The sequence below is a fragment of the Quercus suber genome, unplaced genomic scaffold (genome assembly GCF_002906115.3).
Source record: "Quercus suber isolate HL8 unplaced genomic scaffold, Cork oak 2.0 scaffold_605, whole genome shotgun sequence".
In the NCBI taxonomy this organism is placed as follows: domain Eukaryota; kingdom Viridiplantae; phylum Streptophyta; class Magnoliopsida; order Fagales; family Fagaceae; genus Quercus; species Quercus suber.
Genome location: NW_027070048.1, coordinates 284018 through 298983, shown reverse-complemented (window position 1 = coordinate 298983; position 14966 = coordinate 284018). Strand labels below are relative to the sequence as shown.

At 37.2% G+C, this 14966-nt stretch overlaps 2 protein-coding genes across 2 annotated transcripts; both read left to right on the top strand.

Annotated features, from left to right (window-relative positions):
* The first annotated feature begins 2747 nt into the window (after positions 1-2747).
* LOC136063985 (uncharacterized) lies at positions 2748-3275 on the top strand. The gene has a single exon (XM_065765060.1). It carries the CDS (start codon positions 2748-2750, stop codon positions 3273-3275), a length of 528 nt encoding a protein of 175 aa, XP_065621132.1.
* An 8129-nt stretch (positions 3276-11404) lies between these two features.
* Positions 11405-11803, top strand: LOC111992079 (uncharacterized mitochondrial protein AtMg00310-like). Its single transcript, XM_024023877.1, has one exon. The coding sequence runs from the start codon at positions 11405-11407 to the stop codon at positions 11801-11803; it is 399 nt and encodes a 132-aa protein (XP_023879645.1).
* The last annotated feature ends 3163 nt before the right edge of the window (positions 11804-14966 follow it).

Genomic DNA, 14966 nt, shown 5'->3' with positions numbered 1-14966 from the left:
GATGGTTTTTTTTTTTTAATCTCCTTGTTACCAACAAATAAGAATTATTAAAAATAAAGTAGAGAAAGTAAAAATCAGTAAAAATGTGAGAATCGATAAAGCAAGTAAGCTTATTTATGTATTTCTATCTAAGGAATGCAAGCTTCAATCACGCTTGGAAGGAGAGCATCTATAAATTAATTAATTATTTATCTATTTTTTGAAAAAAAACACACACACACACAAGGGAGAAGGAAAATAGTTATAACACAAACTCATATCATGAATTCTTCTCAAAAACCATGGTAACTTTTAAGGGGGAGTAGGGCAAGTTAAGCTACACATAACACACTCTTTTAAGCAACGTGAAATAATTATCACTTTTTTTTTTAACAAACACACACACACTTAAGGGCGAGGAAAAAAAGGTTTTAACACACAGGCATAAATTAATTTAATTTTCATTAATTTCTCGTTCTCTCAAAAATAGTTTACATTATTCAAATTATTTTCAAATCAATTGTATGGTATATTTAAAAAAATCATATAGAGATAAAGAAGCTAAAAAAGAAAGATATGGACAGTCCGAATGATATACTTTAGTGAAAGAGTTGCACCAAGATGAGATTAATGAAAGAGTTAGAGCATTCACATAACTTCGTGTATAATAGAAAGATGTATAGAATTTATATAGTTTTGCTTAAAAATGACCTACATCAGTCTGTGTATAATTGTTAAATTTACAAAATTTGCTATTGTAATCATGTAAATTTATACTAACATTATTCATTTGTATTTCGTTGTTTATTATTTCTTTACGTGTAAAGGAAGAAAATAAATGCTGGTTGTTGTGTGCGAAGAAAGGGAAACAATTTAAAATTTTTTTGATATTTTAATAAAATGTTGTGTAAAATAAATAATTTGATGTGAGGCATTTTGAAAAATAAGTATGTAAAAAAAAAAGTAAATTTTTATACTAAAACAAACAAATATATATATATATATATTGCAAAAATTGATGAGAATGGTCTAACATCGATATCAAATTAACAAAAGAGTTACATATATTCAGCAAAAAACAAAAAAGGCATTACTAAAGTATACCTTAAGGCATGCATTAAAGAATTATTCAAGAAATTTTTTTTATAAAAAAATGATTAATTTATTTGACATTTTTTTTCAAATCCCTTTATTTTGTCATGTCTATTTTATCTTTATTCTTAAATATGCAATCCAATTTTGTTGAGTAGCCTAATGATTCTTTTTTTTTTTTTTTTAGAAATCTATATCTTTTTTTTAAATTATATTTGTACTAATTTTATTCTTTTTTTTTTTTTTTAATTTAACTTTTTAAATTTATGTATATATATTGATAACAAGTCTATATTTTTTTAGTTATAAATCTTTTTTTTTTTTAATTTTGTGGGGATAAAAGCCCAAAATTATGTATTGGGCCTAAGGTCCTATTTGAATACTAAGGTGTGTCCGAAGAGGAGAAAATGATTAAGAAGGACCCCAGGTGGGAAAGATACACCTGAAAATGATCGAGAAATGTAATCCGAAGAGATTATTCTCCTCGGATATAAAGATTATCGATCAAGCAAGTACCTGAGAGGTTCGAGTGACCTTCTTGGCAATCCCAACGATAAGGATAAACTTCAAGCATGTATGGAGAAGATAAGAACGAAGAAATATCTAAAGAAAAACTGCTACCACCGCATTAAATGCACTGCAGCAACTTTTCTGGCCGCATTAATGTGGAAAAGACATCTGAACAGTGTAATCTCAACTACTGCCACTCATGGAGAACCAACGAAGATGCCTGATGGGACGTGTACTGAAGTGAACGTTTAGGTGAAGACAAGTGGACAATCAAGATAGTCTAAAAGAAAACTATATAAGTGTAAGATACCTCTGAGAAAGGGGAGGGGGGAAAAAAAGAAAGAAGGAGGCTCGAAGAATTGTATTAGCTATTTAAACAATAATTGATCTCTTCGGACAACGGTTTATTTGAATTGCAAGTGCTTTTTCGTACTCGATCACCCTTGAGAATCAGTGTAGACGTTGTTTAATTCACTATCAATTTAGCTCTTTCACCCACTCTCTACAAATTTATTGTTTTGGGCTCGTTGGACTCATACTCTATATCTCGTGGGCTTGGGTCACAAATTGATACCTTACAATTGACGCCGTCTGTGGGAAGAGCTTGAGCGAAAGTGGAAGCAACAGTTGATAATGGCTGAACCAAGGCAACAACCAACAGAATCTAGGGCATCCCAACACACTGATCATTTTCTTAACTTGGAGAAGAGACATGATCGTGAAGGTAGTGTACACACTACGCATACTGATCGAAGCCAGTCACATAGTGGAAGTCATGTGTCTTATATAGAGAAGAACAAAACATGCAACTGGAGATTGACCAGTTGAAAAGGAAGTTGCGCCATGCAAAAATGAGGCGGACTTCTTCTTACTCCGATGATAATTCAGACGATGAGCAGGTCGTCACCTATAAACGGATGTCTAGAACACCAGTTAGTGAGTCTTTTTCCTACGAAGAAGAGCACTATCATAAGCGGCAACCTCGAAGTCCATCACGTGGGGTGTAGGGAATGACGCTATGAGTAAGGCCTTGAACCAAATCTCTAAATCACCTTTCACGCGTAGGATTGAAGAGGCAAGACTTCCTCGCCATTTTCATCAACCGACGTTCACTATCTACAATGGAAAAACAGACCCTGTAGAGCAGTGGCCACTTCAACCAGAGGATGGCAGTCTATTCTAAAGATGAAGCTTTGATATGCAAAGTTTTCCCCTCCAGTCTTGGACCAGCTGTGATGAGATGGTTTGACAATCTTAAAGCAAACTCCATTAATTCCTTCAAAGAACTCACTCAAGCATTTGGTTCTCATTTTGTCACCTGCGGAAGAGTGGCCAGACCTTTAGCTTCATTGTTATCCTTGAGCATGCAAGAAGGTGAGACCTTGAAAACATACTCAGATAGGTACTGGAAGATGTTCAATGAGATGGAAGGCGATTTTGATGGAGTGGCCCTCAGTACGTTTAAGCTCGGCCTCCCCACTGACCATGGTTTAAGGAAGTCTTTGACTGGTAAGCCAGTTACTAATGTGCGTCAGCTCATGGACCTATTGACAAGTACAAAAGAGTTGAGGAAGATCAGCAGCAAGGAAAGGGAAAGGACAAGGTTATCCCCCAGGAGAGAAGGGATTTCAGGTTGGACCGTTACAATAATAGTAAACCATGGAGAGATTTTGCTGGACAATCAGGATCAGTAAATCTTCAAGCAGTCAACATTGTATTTAAAGAGCCAGTACACCAAGTTTTAGAAAAGATTAAGAATGAACCATTCTTCATGTGGCCGAATAAGATGGTGGGAAACCCCGAAAGGTGTAATCATAATCTCTATTGCCAGTACCATCAAGACCATGGGCATACCATAGAGGATTGCAGGAGCCTGTAGGATCATTTGGACCAACTGGTCCGCGAGGGTAAATTGAGACAACTCTTGCATCACTCCAATGGCTGAGAAAATCAGGTGAACTCAGAGCCCCAAAGGATGATTCTTCAAAGCCTTCCTTAGGAACTATCAATGTCATCTTCGCCGCACCGGGGAAAACAGGATCCTAGCCGTTTAGGGTAATGTCGGTAGCCCGTTTACCCACAAGTGATGTTAATCACGATCTGAAGAAAGCTAAAGCGAGTATTCCACCAGTTTTAGGGTTCTCGAACGAGGACAAGATCGAACCATCCAACCCCATGATGATGCTTTAGTGATCACCCTAGAATTGGAGGGTATGACGTGAAAAGGTAATGGTGGACCAAGGCAGCACAGCGGAGATAATGTACCCTGATCTCTATAAGGGTTGAACTTAAAACCTGATGATTTAACCCCATATAGTTCTCCCCTAGTGGACTTCGAAGGAAGAGTTGTTATCCTGAAGGGCCAAATACGATTACCCGTACAGACTGGTGCAGAGATAGTGGATGTTGATTTCATTGTTGTAAACGCGTATTCACCTTATACATGCAATTGTGGCTAGACCTTGGCTTCATATGCTAGGAGCTGTTCATCTACTTTGCATCAAAAGTTAAGTATCAGTCTGAAGGTCAAGTCAGTGAAATTCGAGGGAGATCAGTCTATGGCGAGACAATGCTTAGTGACTGCCATCCAGCATAAACCCAAGATTGAGTCCTCGGCCCATGCTGGAAGGATTTATAGCAATCAAAACCTCTGACATTACGCACCAATGATTCCGCCAAGGGTGCGAGATGTGAAAATTTGACAAAAGTTGCTATCGGAGAGATGATTCAAAAGAAGTTCTTTCAAGTCGGATCTCAATTACCCCTTAAGGAGAAGGAAGCGCTTATAGAATTCCTTAATAGAAACATCGATGTATTTGCTTGGAATGCTTATGAAGCCCCGGGTGGATCTAGAATTCATATGTCACCATCTGAAGTTTAACCATTAATCACCCCTAAGAAACAGACTCCTCGGCGCCCATCCAAGGAACATGCTAATGTAGTACGAGATGAGGTAATGAAGCTCAGCATGCTGGAGCTATTAAAGAGGTGTTTTATCCTGAAGTGGCTAGCAAATACTATGGTGGTGAAGAAGAAGAATGGAAATGACGAGATTGTAGACTTCACTGACTTAAATAAGGCTTGCCTCAAGGACCCCTTTCTTATGCCTAAAATAGACCAGCTAGTGGATGCAATTGTTGGTCACCTCGGATGAGTTTCCTAGATGCTTTCGAAGGCTATCACAAATACCATTAGTCTTGGATGATCAGGAGAAGACTACATTTGTCACCCCTATTGGGAACTACCACTATAAGTGATGCCATTCGGTTTGAAAAATGCAGAATCTACCTATCAAAGAAAATGACGAGGATGTTTGAACACGCAGCTAGGTAAAAGTATTGAGATTTACATAGATGACATTGTGGTGAAAAGCGAGATTGTTCTGAACATGTAAAGGATCTTTAAAAACATTTTTGAGTTCTAAGAAGGTATAAGTTGTGTCTAAACGCTTCCAAATGCTCATTTGGTGTAGGTTCAGGCAAGTTCTTGTTACATGGTGACTCACAGGGAATTGAAGTTAACCCCCGATCAAATAAAGTCATTAACAATACAAGCTCCTCGGAATCCCAAAGAAGTTCAAAAACTAACTAGAATGACTACTGCCCTGAACCGATCATCCTCCGGTCAGCTGATAGGTGTAAACTTTCTTCTCATTGATCAATAAATGGAAAGGATTTGAGTGGACTAAAGAGTGTGCTTTGGCCTTCACAACAACTTAAAGACTATTTAGCTTGGCCACCAATTATGTCCAGTCTTGAACTAGATGTGGTCTTATTTGCTTACATTTCTGTGGCTCCTTGTGCTATAAGTTTGGTATTGATACGAATGGACCAAGGTGTGCAAAGGCCAGTTTATTATGTAAGTAAGTCATTGCACTGAAGCCAAGATTCTTATCTGCTGCTAGAAAAGCCATCTTGGCAGTAGTGCTTGGTACATGAAGTTGCCTCATTATTTTCAAGCTCATACAGTTGTTGTTCTTACTCAACTCCACTAAAATCATACTTAGAAGTGCGGACTACACAGGGAGAATAGCTAAATGGGGTAAAACCCTAAGTTTTGTGTAAAGGAAAGCTCCTCAAAGATCTCACACGAGATTCACACAAAACAGCAATGTATGAGCAACAATACAATATGGACAACCTTCAAAAACGTGGCTAGGGTTTAGTTTATATACCTAGGGTAAAAACATAAAACCCTAAACGTTTAATGAAGTAGGGCTGAGTTGGAAATTCTGCAGAAAATTCAACCTGTGCGATTTTCGATCGATCGAGTCTATTCTTCGATCGATTGAGCCAGGCCGAAAGTCCCAAGTACTTCTGCAGCCACTCGATTCCAACTTTACAATATTAAACTAACTTTGAGCAAGTCTAAATAAGACTAAATACAATGTTTTGATCATGGTTTGCCAACATTACAAATTAGAGTTCTAAATACATAAAATCCTAAGACCTTAGAACCTAACAAAATGAAAGGTTCGAGGAGGTTAGGACTTACACAAGCTAGATTGGGGAGTGATCCTTAAATCCTGGGAAGGATTTGCATGGGTTCTTAAAGAGATGAGATAAACGGTTTGAAAAGCTTAATGAGCTTGAGTGTTGGGGTTCGCTGGAGAGTAAGAAATTGTGAAGTAGAAAGAGAAATAACCTTCTTTGAGGCCTTATATAGGGGTCAGAGAGTGGGTAGGAGTTATCCCGCCCAAATCTCAAGGAAAAATGTCGTCCGTTGGATCAGTGGTTCACCATTGGATGTCAAAGGCACAGCGCCGCCTGGAGTAATTAATAACGCTTCATGAATGCCGAAACGTCAACAACAATGATGAAGCTCCTAAATCTATGCTTTCACTTGTGTAAATTCAGATAATTTTCATGTTCTTAGTCTTTATTTTCTACAACGAGTCAAAATCCTATTTTTTTTCCTCGGATGCGAGGGAAAAATTAAAATTTTGAGGGGCTATTATGGGGATAAAAGCCCAAAATTATGTATTGGGCCTAAGGTCCTATTTGAATACTAAGGTGTGTCCGAAGAAGAGAAAATGATTAAGAAGGACCTCAGGTGAGAAAGATACACTTGGAAATGATCGATAAAGGTAATCCAAAGAGATTGTTCTCCTCGGATATAAAGATTATCGGTCAAGCAAGTACCTGAGAGGTTAGAGTGACCTTCCCGGCAATCCCAACGATAAGGATAAACTTCAAGCATGTATGGAGAAGATAAGAACAGAGAAATATCTAAAGGAAAAGCTGCTACCACCGCATTAAATGCACTGCAGCAACTTTTCTGGCCGCATTAATGTGGAGAAGACCTCTGAACAGTGCAATCTCAACTACCGCCACTCATGGAGAACTGACGAAGATGCTTGTTGGGACATATACTGAAGTACTAAAGTGAACGTTTAGATGAAGACAAGTGGACAATCAAGATAGTCTAAAAGAAAACTATATAAGTAAAAGATACCTCTAAGAAAGAGAACCGGGGGGGGGGGGGGGAAGAAGGAGGCTCGAAGAATTGTATTAGCTATTTAAACAATGATTGATCTCTTCGGAAAACTGTTTACTTGAATTGCAAGTGTTTTTTCGTACTCGGTCACCCTTGAGAATCAGTGTTAGACGTTGTTTAATTCACTATCAATTTAACTCTTTCACCCACTTTCTACAAATTTATTGTTTTAGGCTTGTTGAACTCATACTCTATATCTCGTGGGCTTGGGTCACAAATTGATACCCTACAAAATTTATTTTAGAAATATATGCCATTTCTTGAATTATATTTGTACTAATTCTATTTTTTTTAATTTTCTTTTTTCAATTTGTATTATATTTTTACTAACTATATATATATATATATATATTTAATGAGAACAAGTCTATATTTTTTATGTTTTTTTAAATTTAGTTTAGAAATGTAAACCTTTTTTTGTATTATATTTGTACTAATTCTATTCTCTTTTTTTAATTTGTATTATATTTTTACTAACTCTCTCTCTCTCTCTCTCTCTCTCTCTCCCTATATATATATATATATATAGTGGGAGGACTTTCGTCTCGGCCCCAATCAGGTATTGTTCACTTTGGGAAACTCTAGTACTCCCGCACGAATTTGCTCAATCCCACATCGGGGAGAAACACCTCCCACTCATACCTTATAAGCTTTTGGCCTAAGGATGAGTGTACCACTACTACACATGTATTATATATATATATATATATTAATGATAACAAGTCTATTTTTTTATGCTTTTTTTTTCTTAATTTTTTTTTTTTTGAAATCTACCCTTTTTTTTGTATTATATTTGTACTAACTCTCTCTCTCTCTCTCTCTCTCTCTCTCTCTCTATATATATATATATATATATATTTACCACTCATCCTTAGGCCAAAGGCTTACAAGACATGTGTGGGAGGCGTCTCTCCCCAATGTGGGATTGAGCAAATTCGTGTGGGAGTACTAAAGTTTCCCAAAGCGAACAATACCTGATTGGGGCCCAAGACGAAAGCCCTCCCACAATATATATTATCACTCAACAATTAATTATTTCTTAATTATTATTAGAGTTGAAATTTAGAGCTAGTGTGGTAAGTTAAGGCTCCAATTGGTAAATTAAGGCTCTGATTGGTAACGGTGTTTAAACAATGAAAACTGTTATTTAAATACCACAACACGTATTTCTACATACTTTTTCACTTACACATATTTTCATAAAACTTAAACAACGTTACTAGGAATCTCTTACCAACCCTAAACCACTACCATCCCCTTTTTTTTTCCTCCCCTCCATTAGCATACTATAAATTGAAAATACATACCAACACACAACAGAGACATCAGCTCACATGCCATGAGAAGCTCAGAACGTGACAAAAGACAAGGGACAAAATGATAACTCCCAGGTGATGCTTTGTTCAAATGGGCTACCAAATAAGCCAAGTCTCGAAGGCCCAATGGCCATGATATATGAATGTGAAGTGGGCTGGGTCCCTGAAGCTCCTAGGCCTAACCCAGCCTATTGGAAACATATTAAAAGAGATAAGACCAATGATGGGTCGTCCATCAAACTAGAGCCAATTGGAATTAAAAGACCTGGTCCAAACCCGCTTCAAGCTTTGGATCCAAATGTCCCACACACAAAGAAGCTGAAGGAAAACAACCAGAGGGCAAACAAACAAGGAGCGAATTCCTTAGAAAGTAGTACCAATGTGGATGGCGGCAAGGTGGTGGTTGCGATGCAGCCCCACCGAGCCCAATGATGACCCTAGCTTGGAACTACCGAAGGTTTGGGATCCTTTAGTCAGTTCAAGCTCTTAAAGACCTTGTGAGAGCAGAAGATCCTATGATGGTCTTTGTAATGGAGACGAAGGCAAGCATTAGTCAAATGAAGAAGCGAAAGAATGAGATAAACCAGCACCTACAAGCTCTAATCGTCCCAAGTGATGGCAAAAGTGGAGGCTTAGCCCTCCTGTGGAATGAAAACGCTGATGTCAGAGTACAAAGCTACTTCCACTCCCATATAGATGCTATTATTCATGATACAAGCGTGAATACTACTTGGCAGGCTACCGACTTTTATGGACACCTCGATACAACTCGATGATCAAGCTCCTGGAAGCTATTGGAAACATTGAATGCCCAATTCGATTTACCTTGGGTCGTTTTTGGAGATTTTAATGAGATTACTCATATTGAAGAAAAATGTAGAGGGGCTGAAAGAGATGCAAATCAGATGGAGGCGTTTCAAAATGCCTTAGACAATTGTGAACTTCAGGATTTGGGTTTTGTTGGGCAACGATTTACATGGTGCAATGGAAGGATTGGTGATCAATGCACTCTGGTCAAACTAGACAGCATGGTAGCAAACAATAGATGGACTAAGCTCTTCTAGCAAGCTAAGGTGTGTCTCAGGTCTATGTCTTCATCTTACCATTGTCTCTTAGCCCTTTATCCTGCCCCTCTACTGAGATGACACTGTTGTAAAGCTCAATTCCGCTTTGAATCAATGTGGACTAGGGATGAGAGATGCTGGGATGTGGTGGAGATGGCTTGGTCAGTAGCTAGCATGGTGGGAGAAAGTTGCTTAACCCAGGATAGGATAAGAAATTGCCAGCACCAACTTCAATGGTGGAGCAAAAATGTCTTTGGCAAACAAGCCTGAAGATTAAAGAGAAACAAACAAGCTTCCAGTGCTTAGAAAACTGAAATACTCTCCATGAAGATGCTATCAACATTCAAAGTCTACGAAGAGAGATTAATGAGCTCCTTGAGTGTGAGTTTGTGATGTGGAAGCAGAGATCAAAGTCCTTCTGGTATCAAAGTGGGGATAGAAATACCAGATTTTTTCACACTGTTGCCTCCTAAAGACGTCAGAAAAATAGAATCACTGGGTTAGAAGACAGCAATGGGGTGTGGTATGGTGATGAAGAGAACATCCAAAGCATCATTCTAAATTACTTCTCTTCCATCTACCAGTCAAACTAACCTTCATCGTTCAATCCAGTCATTGAAGCAGTTGAGAGAAAAGTCACAGATGAGATTAACAATTTCCTCCTTCGGGAATTCCATCCCAATGAGGTTCGAAAAGTGCTCTTTCAAATGCATCCCACCAAATCCCTAGGCCCGGATGGTATGCCCCCACTCTTTTTTCAAAATTATTGAAGTATTGTCGGTCAGAATATAAGTGAGTGTGTGTTAAATATTCTGAATACTGGTGTGATGCCCCCTAAATTCAATAATACCCATATTTGCCTCATCCCAAAAACCAAAAATCCCTAAAAAAAATCATTGAATACCGCCCTATAATCTATGCAATGTTGTTTATAGAGTCTTAGCCAAAGTCCTAGCAAATCAACTAAAAAAAAAATCTACCTGAGGTTGTTAGTGAAGCCCAAAGTGCCTCTGTCCCTGGGAGACTTATCACAAATAACGTATTAATTGCCTTTGAAACAATGCACCATATCAAACAAAGAAGAAAGGGAAATGAAGGTCTTATGGCAATCAAGTTAGACATTAGTAAAGCCTTTGATAAAGTAGAATGGGAATGTTTGGCTAGAGTAATGCATAAAATGGGATTTCATGACCATTGGATATCTATTATCATGATGTACATAACTTCTGTCTCTTATTCTGTTCTAATCAACGAGGACCGAAAGGCAAAATTATTCCTTCTCGGGGTATTCGCCAGAGGGACCCATTATTGCCATTTCTATTCTTATTGTGTATAGAAGGTTTTTCGGCAATGCTTCAAAGAGAAGAGAGGTTGGGGACTATTAAGGGGATATCTATATGTTGGGGTGCTCCGCATTTGTCTCGTTTGTTTTTTGCGGACGATGGCATCATTTTTTGTCAGGCTAGTATGAGTGAATGTCAGCAAGTCTGGGATGTCCTCCAAGACTATGAGGCTGCATCTGGGCAGAAAATCAACAAAGACAAAACTTCCCTTTTCTTCAACAAGAAAACCAGAGCTTCTGATCAAGCTGAAATTAAAAATCTTTTTGGAGCCCAAGTCATCATGCAACACAAAAGATACCTAGGCCTTCCCTCCCTAATTGGCTAAGGAAAAAAGAAGGCTTTTAACAGGATTAAGGACCAGCTTGGCCGGAAAATTGCAGGCTGGAAGGGGAAGCTGTTGTCTTCAGCTGGTAAAGAAGTCCTCATCAAAGCGATTGCCCAAGCCACTCCTACCTATACCATGAGTCGCTTCAAGTTACCTAACTCGCTATGCAAATAACTCAGATCTATGATCAGCAAATTTTGGTGGGGAAAAAAATCTGATGAGCGGAAAATATCTTAGGTCTCTTGGGACAAGTTGTGTAAATCCAAAGATGCGGGCGACATGGGTTTTAGAGACTTAAAAGCCTTCAACCTAGCTCTCCTAGCTAAGCAAGGTTGGTATCTCCTCCACAACACAAATTCTCTTTTCCACCATGTTTTCCAAGCCAAGTACTTTGCTAGTAGGTCTTTCCTTGAAGATCAACTCAACAAAAGACCATCCTTTGCTTGGCAAAGCATTATGGCTGCTAAGAGTGTGGTGGAAGATGGAATTAGATGGTCTATTAAAAATGGAGACAAGGTGAAGATATGGAATGACAAGTGGATTCCCAAACCTGAAACATACAAGATCATGACCCCTATAAACCCCAAGATGTATAATGAGAAACTTTCAGTTCTAATTGATAAAGGGAGAGCCGTGTGGAAATCTGAGTTGGTTAACTCCATTTTTCTCCCCCATTAGGCTTTAGCTATTTTGGCTATCCCTTTGAGCTCCACTCTTCCTGAGGATTGTAGAGTATGGTCCGAAGTGCCTACCATGTAAGTCATAAGCAACTGTCCAAGATTAATGTTGGGGAATGTTCAAATAACACCAAGATGAAGTCTCTATGGAAATCAGTTTGGAAGCTCCACTGCCCAAACAAAATTAGAGACTTTATTTGACGAGCTTGCAAAGACATTCTCCCAACTAAAACTAAGCTCAGAGACCACAAGATTCCAGTGGAAGTGGAGTGCGACTTGTGTGGACGTGTGGAAACAGCAGGCCATACGTTCTGGAGTTGTGATCTTGCAACAGCAATCTGGCAAATGGCTAATGTCAAAGCTCCTGGCCTCATGACCAACCCATCAAATTTCCTTGTCCTATTTTGGTGCGTAATGGAGGCAAAACCAGGTCAGTGTGGGATTGGAGTGGTGATTCGGAACGATAAAGGTCAAATAATGGGAGCTCTTAGCAAAACACTCCCATACCCGCTGGGAGCTCTAAAAACCGAAGCCAAAGCAACCAAGATTGGCATAATTTTCTCCTGGGAGTTGGGTTTTAGGGAGATTATTCTTGAAGGAGATTCCCAAATTGTTATGAATGCCATTGCCAACCATGGCCCAAGCCCTATTCAGATCCAACAACTTGTTATTGGTATAAAATCTTGGGAGCCAAAGTTTAGAGCATGGAAGACCTCCTTCACGCGCAGAGAAAGGAAGAAGGCAGCTCACCTCATGGCTAAACATGCCAAGCAGATTTCTGAATGTACTATCTGCATTGAAGATACTCCCCCTATAATTGTTTCTCAAATCCTTAATGATGTATTTGATTTGGGTTTCAGCCCAGTTTAATGAAAGTTTGTCAGCATTCTTATCAAAAAAAAAATGAAAATACATAGATCTATTTGAATTTGACCTAAATTTCAGTTTGTGTGTGTGTGTGTGTGTGGTGGGGGGCGCATATGATCATTTTAATTGAAATTATGAAAGATAAAGGGAAGAGTTTAAGTGAGGTCGATATAGTTACCGGACTTGACATGGGGTGGTGTTCCGAGCTGCGATTATTGGTACTACATAACTCTTATTTGTACTAGCTGTCTTTGTACTACTACTACTACTACAAAAAAAAGTACAAACCAAGGACAAACAAACAAATCACTGTTTCGTACAAGGAAAAGAAAACACCAAAGTCGCAAAAGCTGGTGTCATGTATGCGTGGATGCTTGCTGGTCCATCCTTTAGGTCCAAAGTTGTTCACCATTTTCAGTGTCCTGTTCTGTTTCTATATTTCATATGTGGGATCAGTGGGTCACTGTCTATTGTCGTGTATTGTGCCATGTTATTGCCCACCTTAAGTTACACCTAATAACTAGCAAAAATTATTGATAAAAACCAAATTTCCATTGAAGTTAAGAATATGTTTTGTCCGTGCTTCTTCGAAAATGGAGGGCAAAAAGATCAAATGTATGATGTAGTAATTTCCAAGTTATGTAATATTGCACGCAATAGATGATGTTCTTCCGTTGATGTAAACTATATTTTTGTTTTTTGGTCTGACTTTTCATATTTGATATTTTCAAAGAAGAGCCAGAGAAATACCTGAGTCCGACTCTTCTCATCCCTTAATAAAAAATTAAAAAAAAAAAAGGATTTATTTGGGGAGGAAAATGAAGAAGAGAGAACTATGAGGATAATGACATAAATGGACACGCAGGATCTTAACTTTGAAAACTAATTCAGATTTTGAAAATTAACTTCTAACATTATATCCAGAGCCAGATAAATTTATATGCATTTTTTTGTCAGTATTACACGTGACATTAGAAGAATTTATTTTTAGAATACTAAGTATTTAACACACAGATGAGGAAATGAGAAAATGTCTTAATAACATTAAAAATTAAATTCTTATTATTGTTTTAAATTTATGAATTTCTCGAAGCTATAGATGGACACTCAATTTCTAATCACGTTGAATTGTCAAATTTATGAATTATGATAAGAATAGCATTATTTTCAAATGAATTCATAGTTGACACTCAACTTATTATGCTCTAATTACAACTTAACATATTAGTTAGTGCAAAATTGGTTGTGTCCCCTAAACTTATTGGAAGATTATTGTGTATTCTATAGCACAAAGTACCATATCCCAATAAGCCCCAATTGAAACATTAGTAAGAAAAAGTATCTCCTAAAGCCACTCCATGGAAGAAGCCCCTTACGAACATGTAATTACTATATTATACTTCAAGAGTGCAATAAATGCAAATACTCTCTTCTTACATAATAGTGGTCTACTAATTAAATTCATGATAAAATTTATTATTCATGTGAGAAAAAGAGTAAACATTTACTGTAGTCTCAGAATATTCTATAATTTCCCTTACCAACATTAGCTCCCATGCCTATAAGACTAATCGGCTTATGAGAGGTCCGCTCCATAAGTTCTTGTTTGTTAGGCTTATGAGAGGTCCGCTTCATAAGATCATATTTGTTCTTAAGGAAATAGTTTTCAGTATTTTTTTTCTTTTTTTTTTGGTGACAATTTTCAGTTTGACTACTACATAGTTTTTTTTTTTTTTTTTTTTAGGAAGCTTAGCATGTATTTGATTTGGATATATATATATATATATTTTATGTATACTCTTTTAAAGTATTACTTTTTTTTTTATAGTAAAATTGTACTTTTGTGCAGTTCCAATAAATATGTAAATATCCCATAAAAAAAATGTAAATATAAACTTATGCGAACTCCATGGGTTTCATATCACATTTATGTTTTAAAAAATACACACACATTTACAACAGACCCAAACCTCAGGCCTTATTATTATTATTATTATTATTATTATTATTATTATTATTATTGACATTAAAAAATGATTTAACTACTTAAAATTTTAGTGAGTTTCAGACTTTCAATTAACTCAATTTGTAAAAATTTTTGTATAAAAGTCTTGAATTCAAATTTTGCCTACTATTTGATGTTTTGATTCGATGATAAATAGCTTGTAAGTCCTATATTCAAATCTTATAGTTTCTAATAATAATAAATTTAATGAATTGAAGGTAATTGCACATAGAAGTTATTTTCCTTAAAAAAGACATAGAAGTTATTTTAAGTAATTGCATTTGAGCATATT

Coding starts and splice junctions, on each gene's coding strand:
- LOC136063985 (XM_065765060.1), top strand. CDS start 2,748: ATGGCAGTCTATTCTAAAGATGAAGCTTTGATATGCAAAGTTTTCCCC.
- LOC111992079 (XM_024023877.1), top strand. CDS start 11,405: ATGGGTTTTAGAGACTTAAAAGCCTTCAACCTAGCTCTCCTAGCTAAG.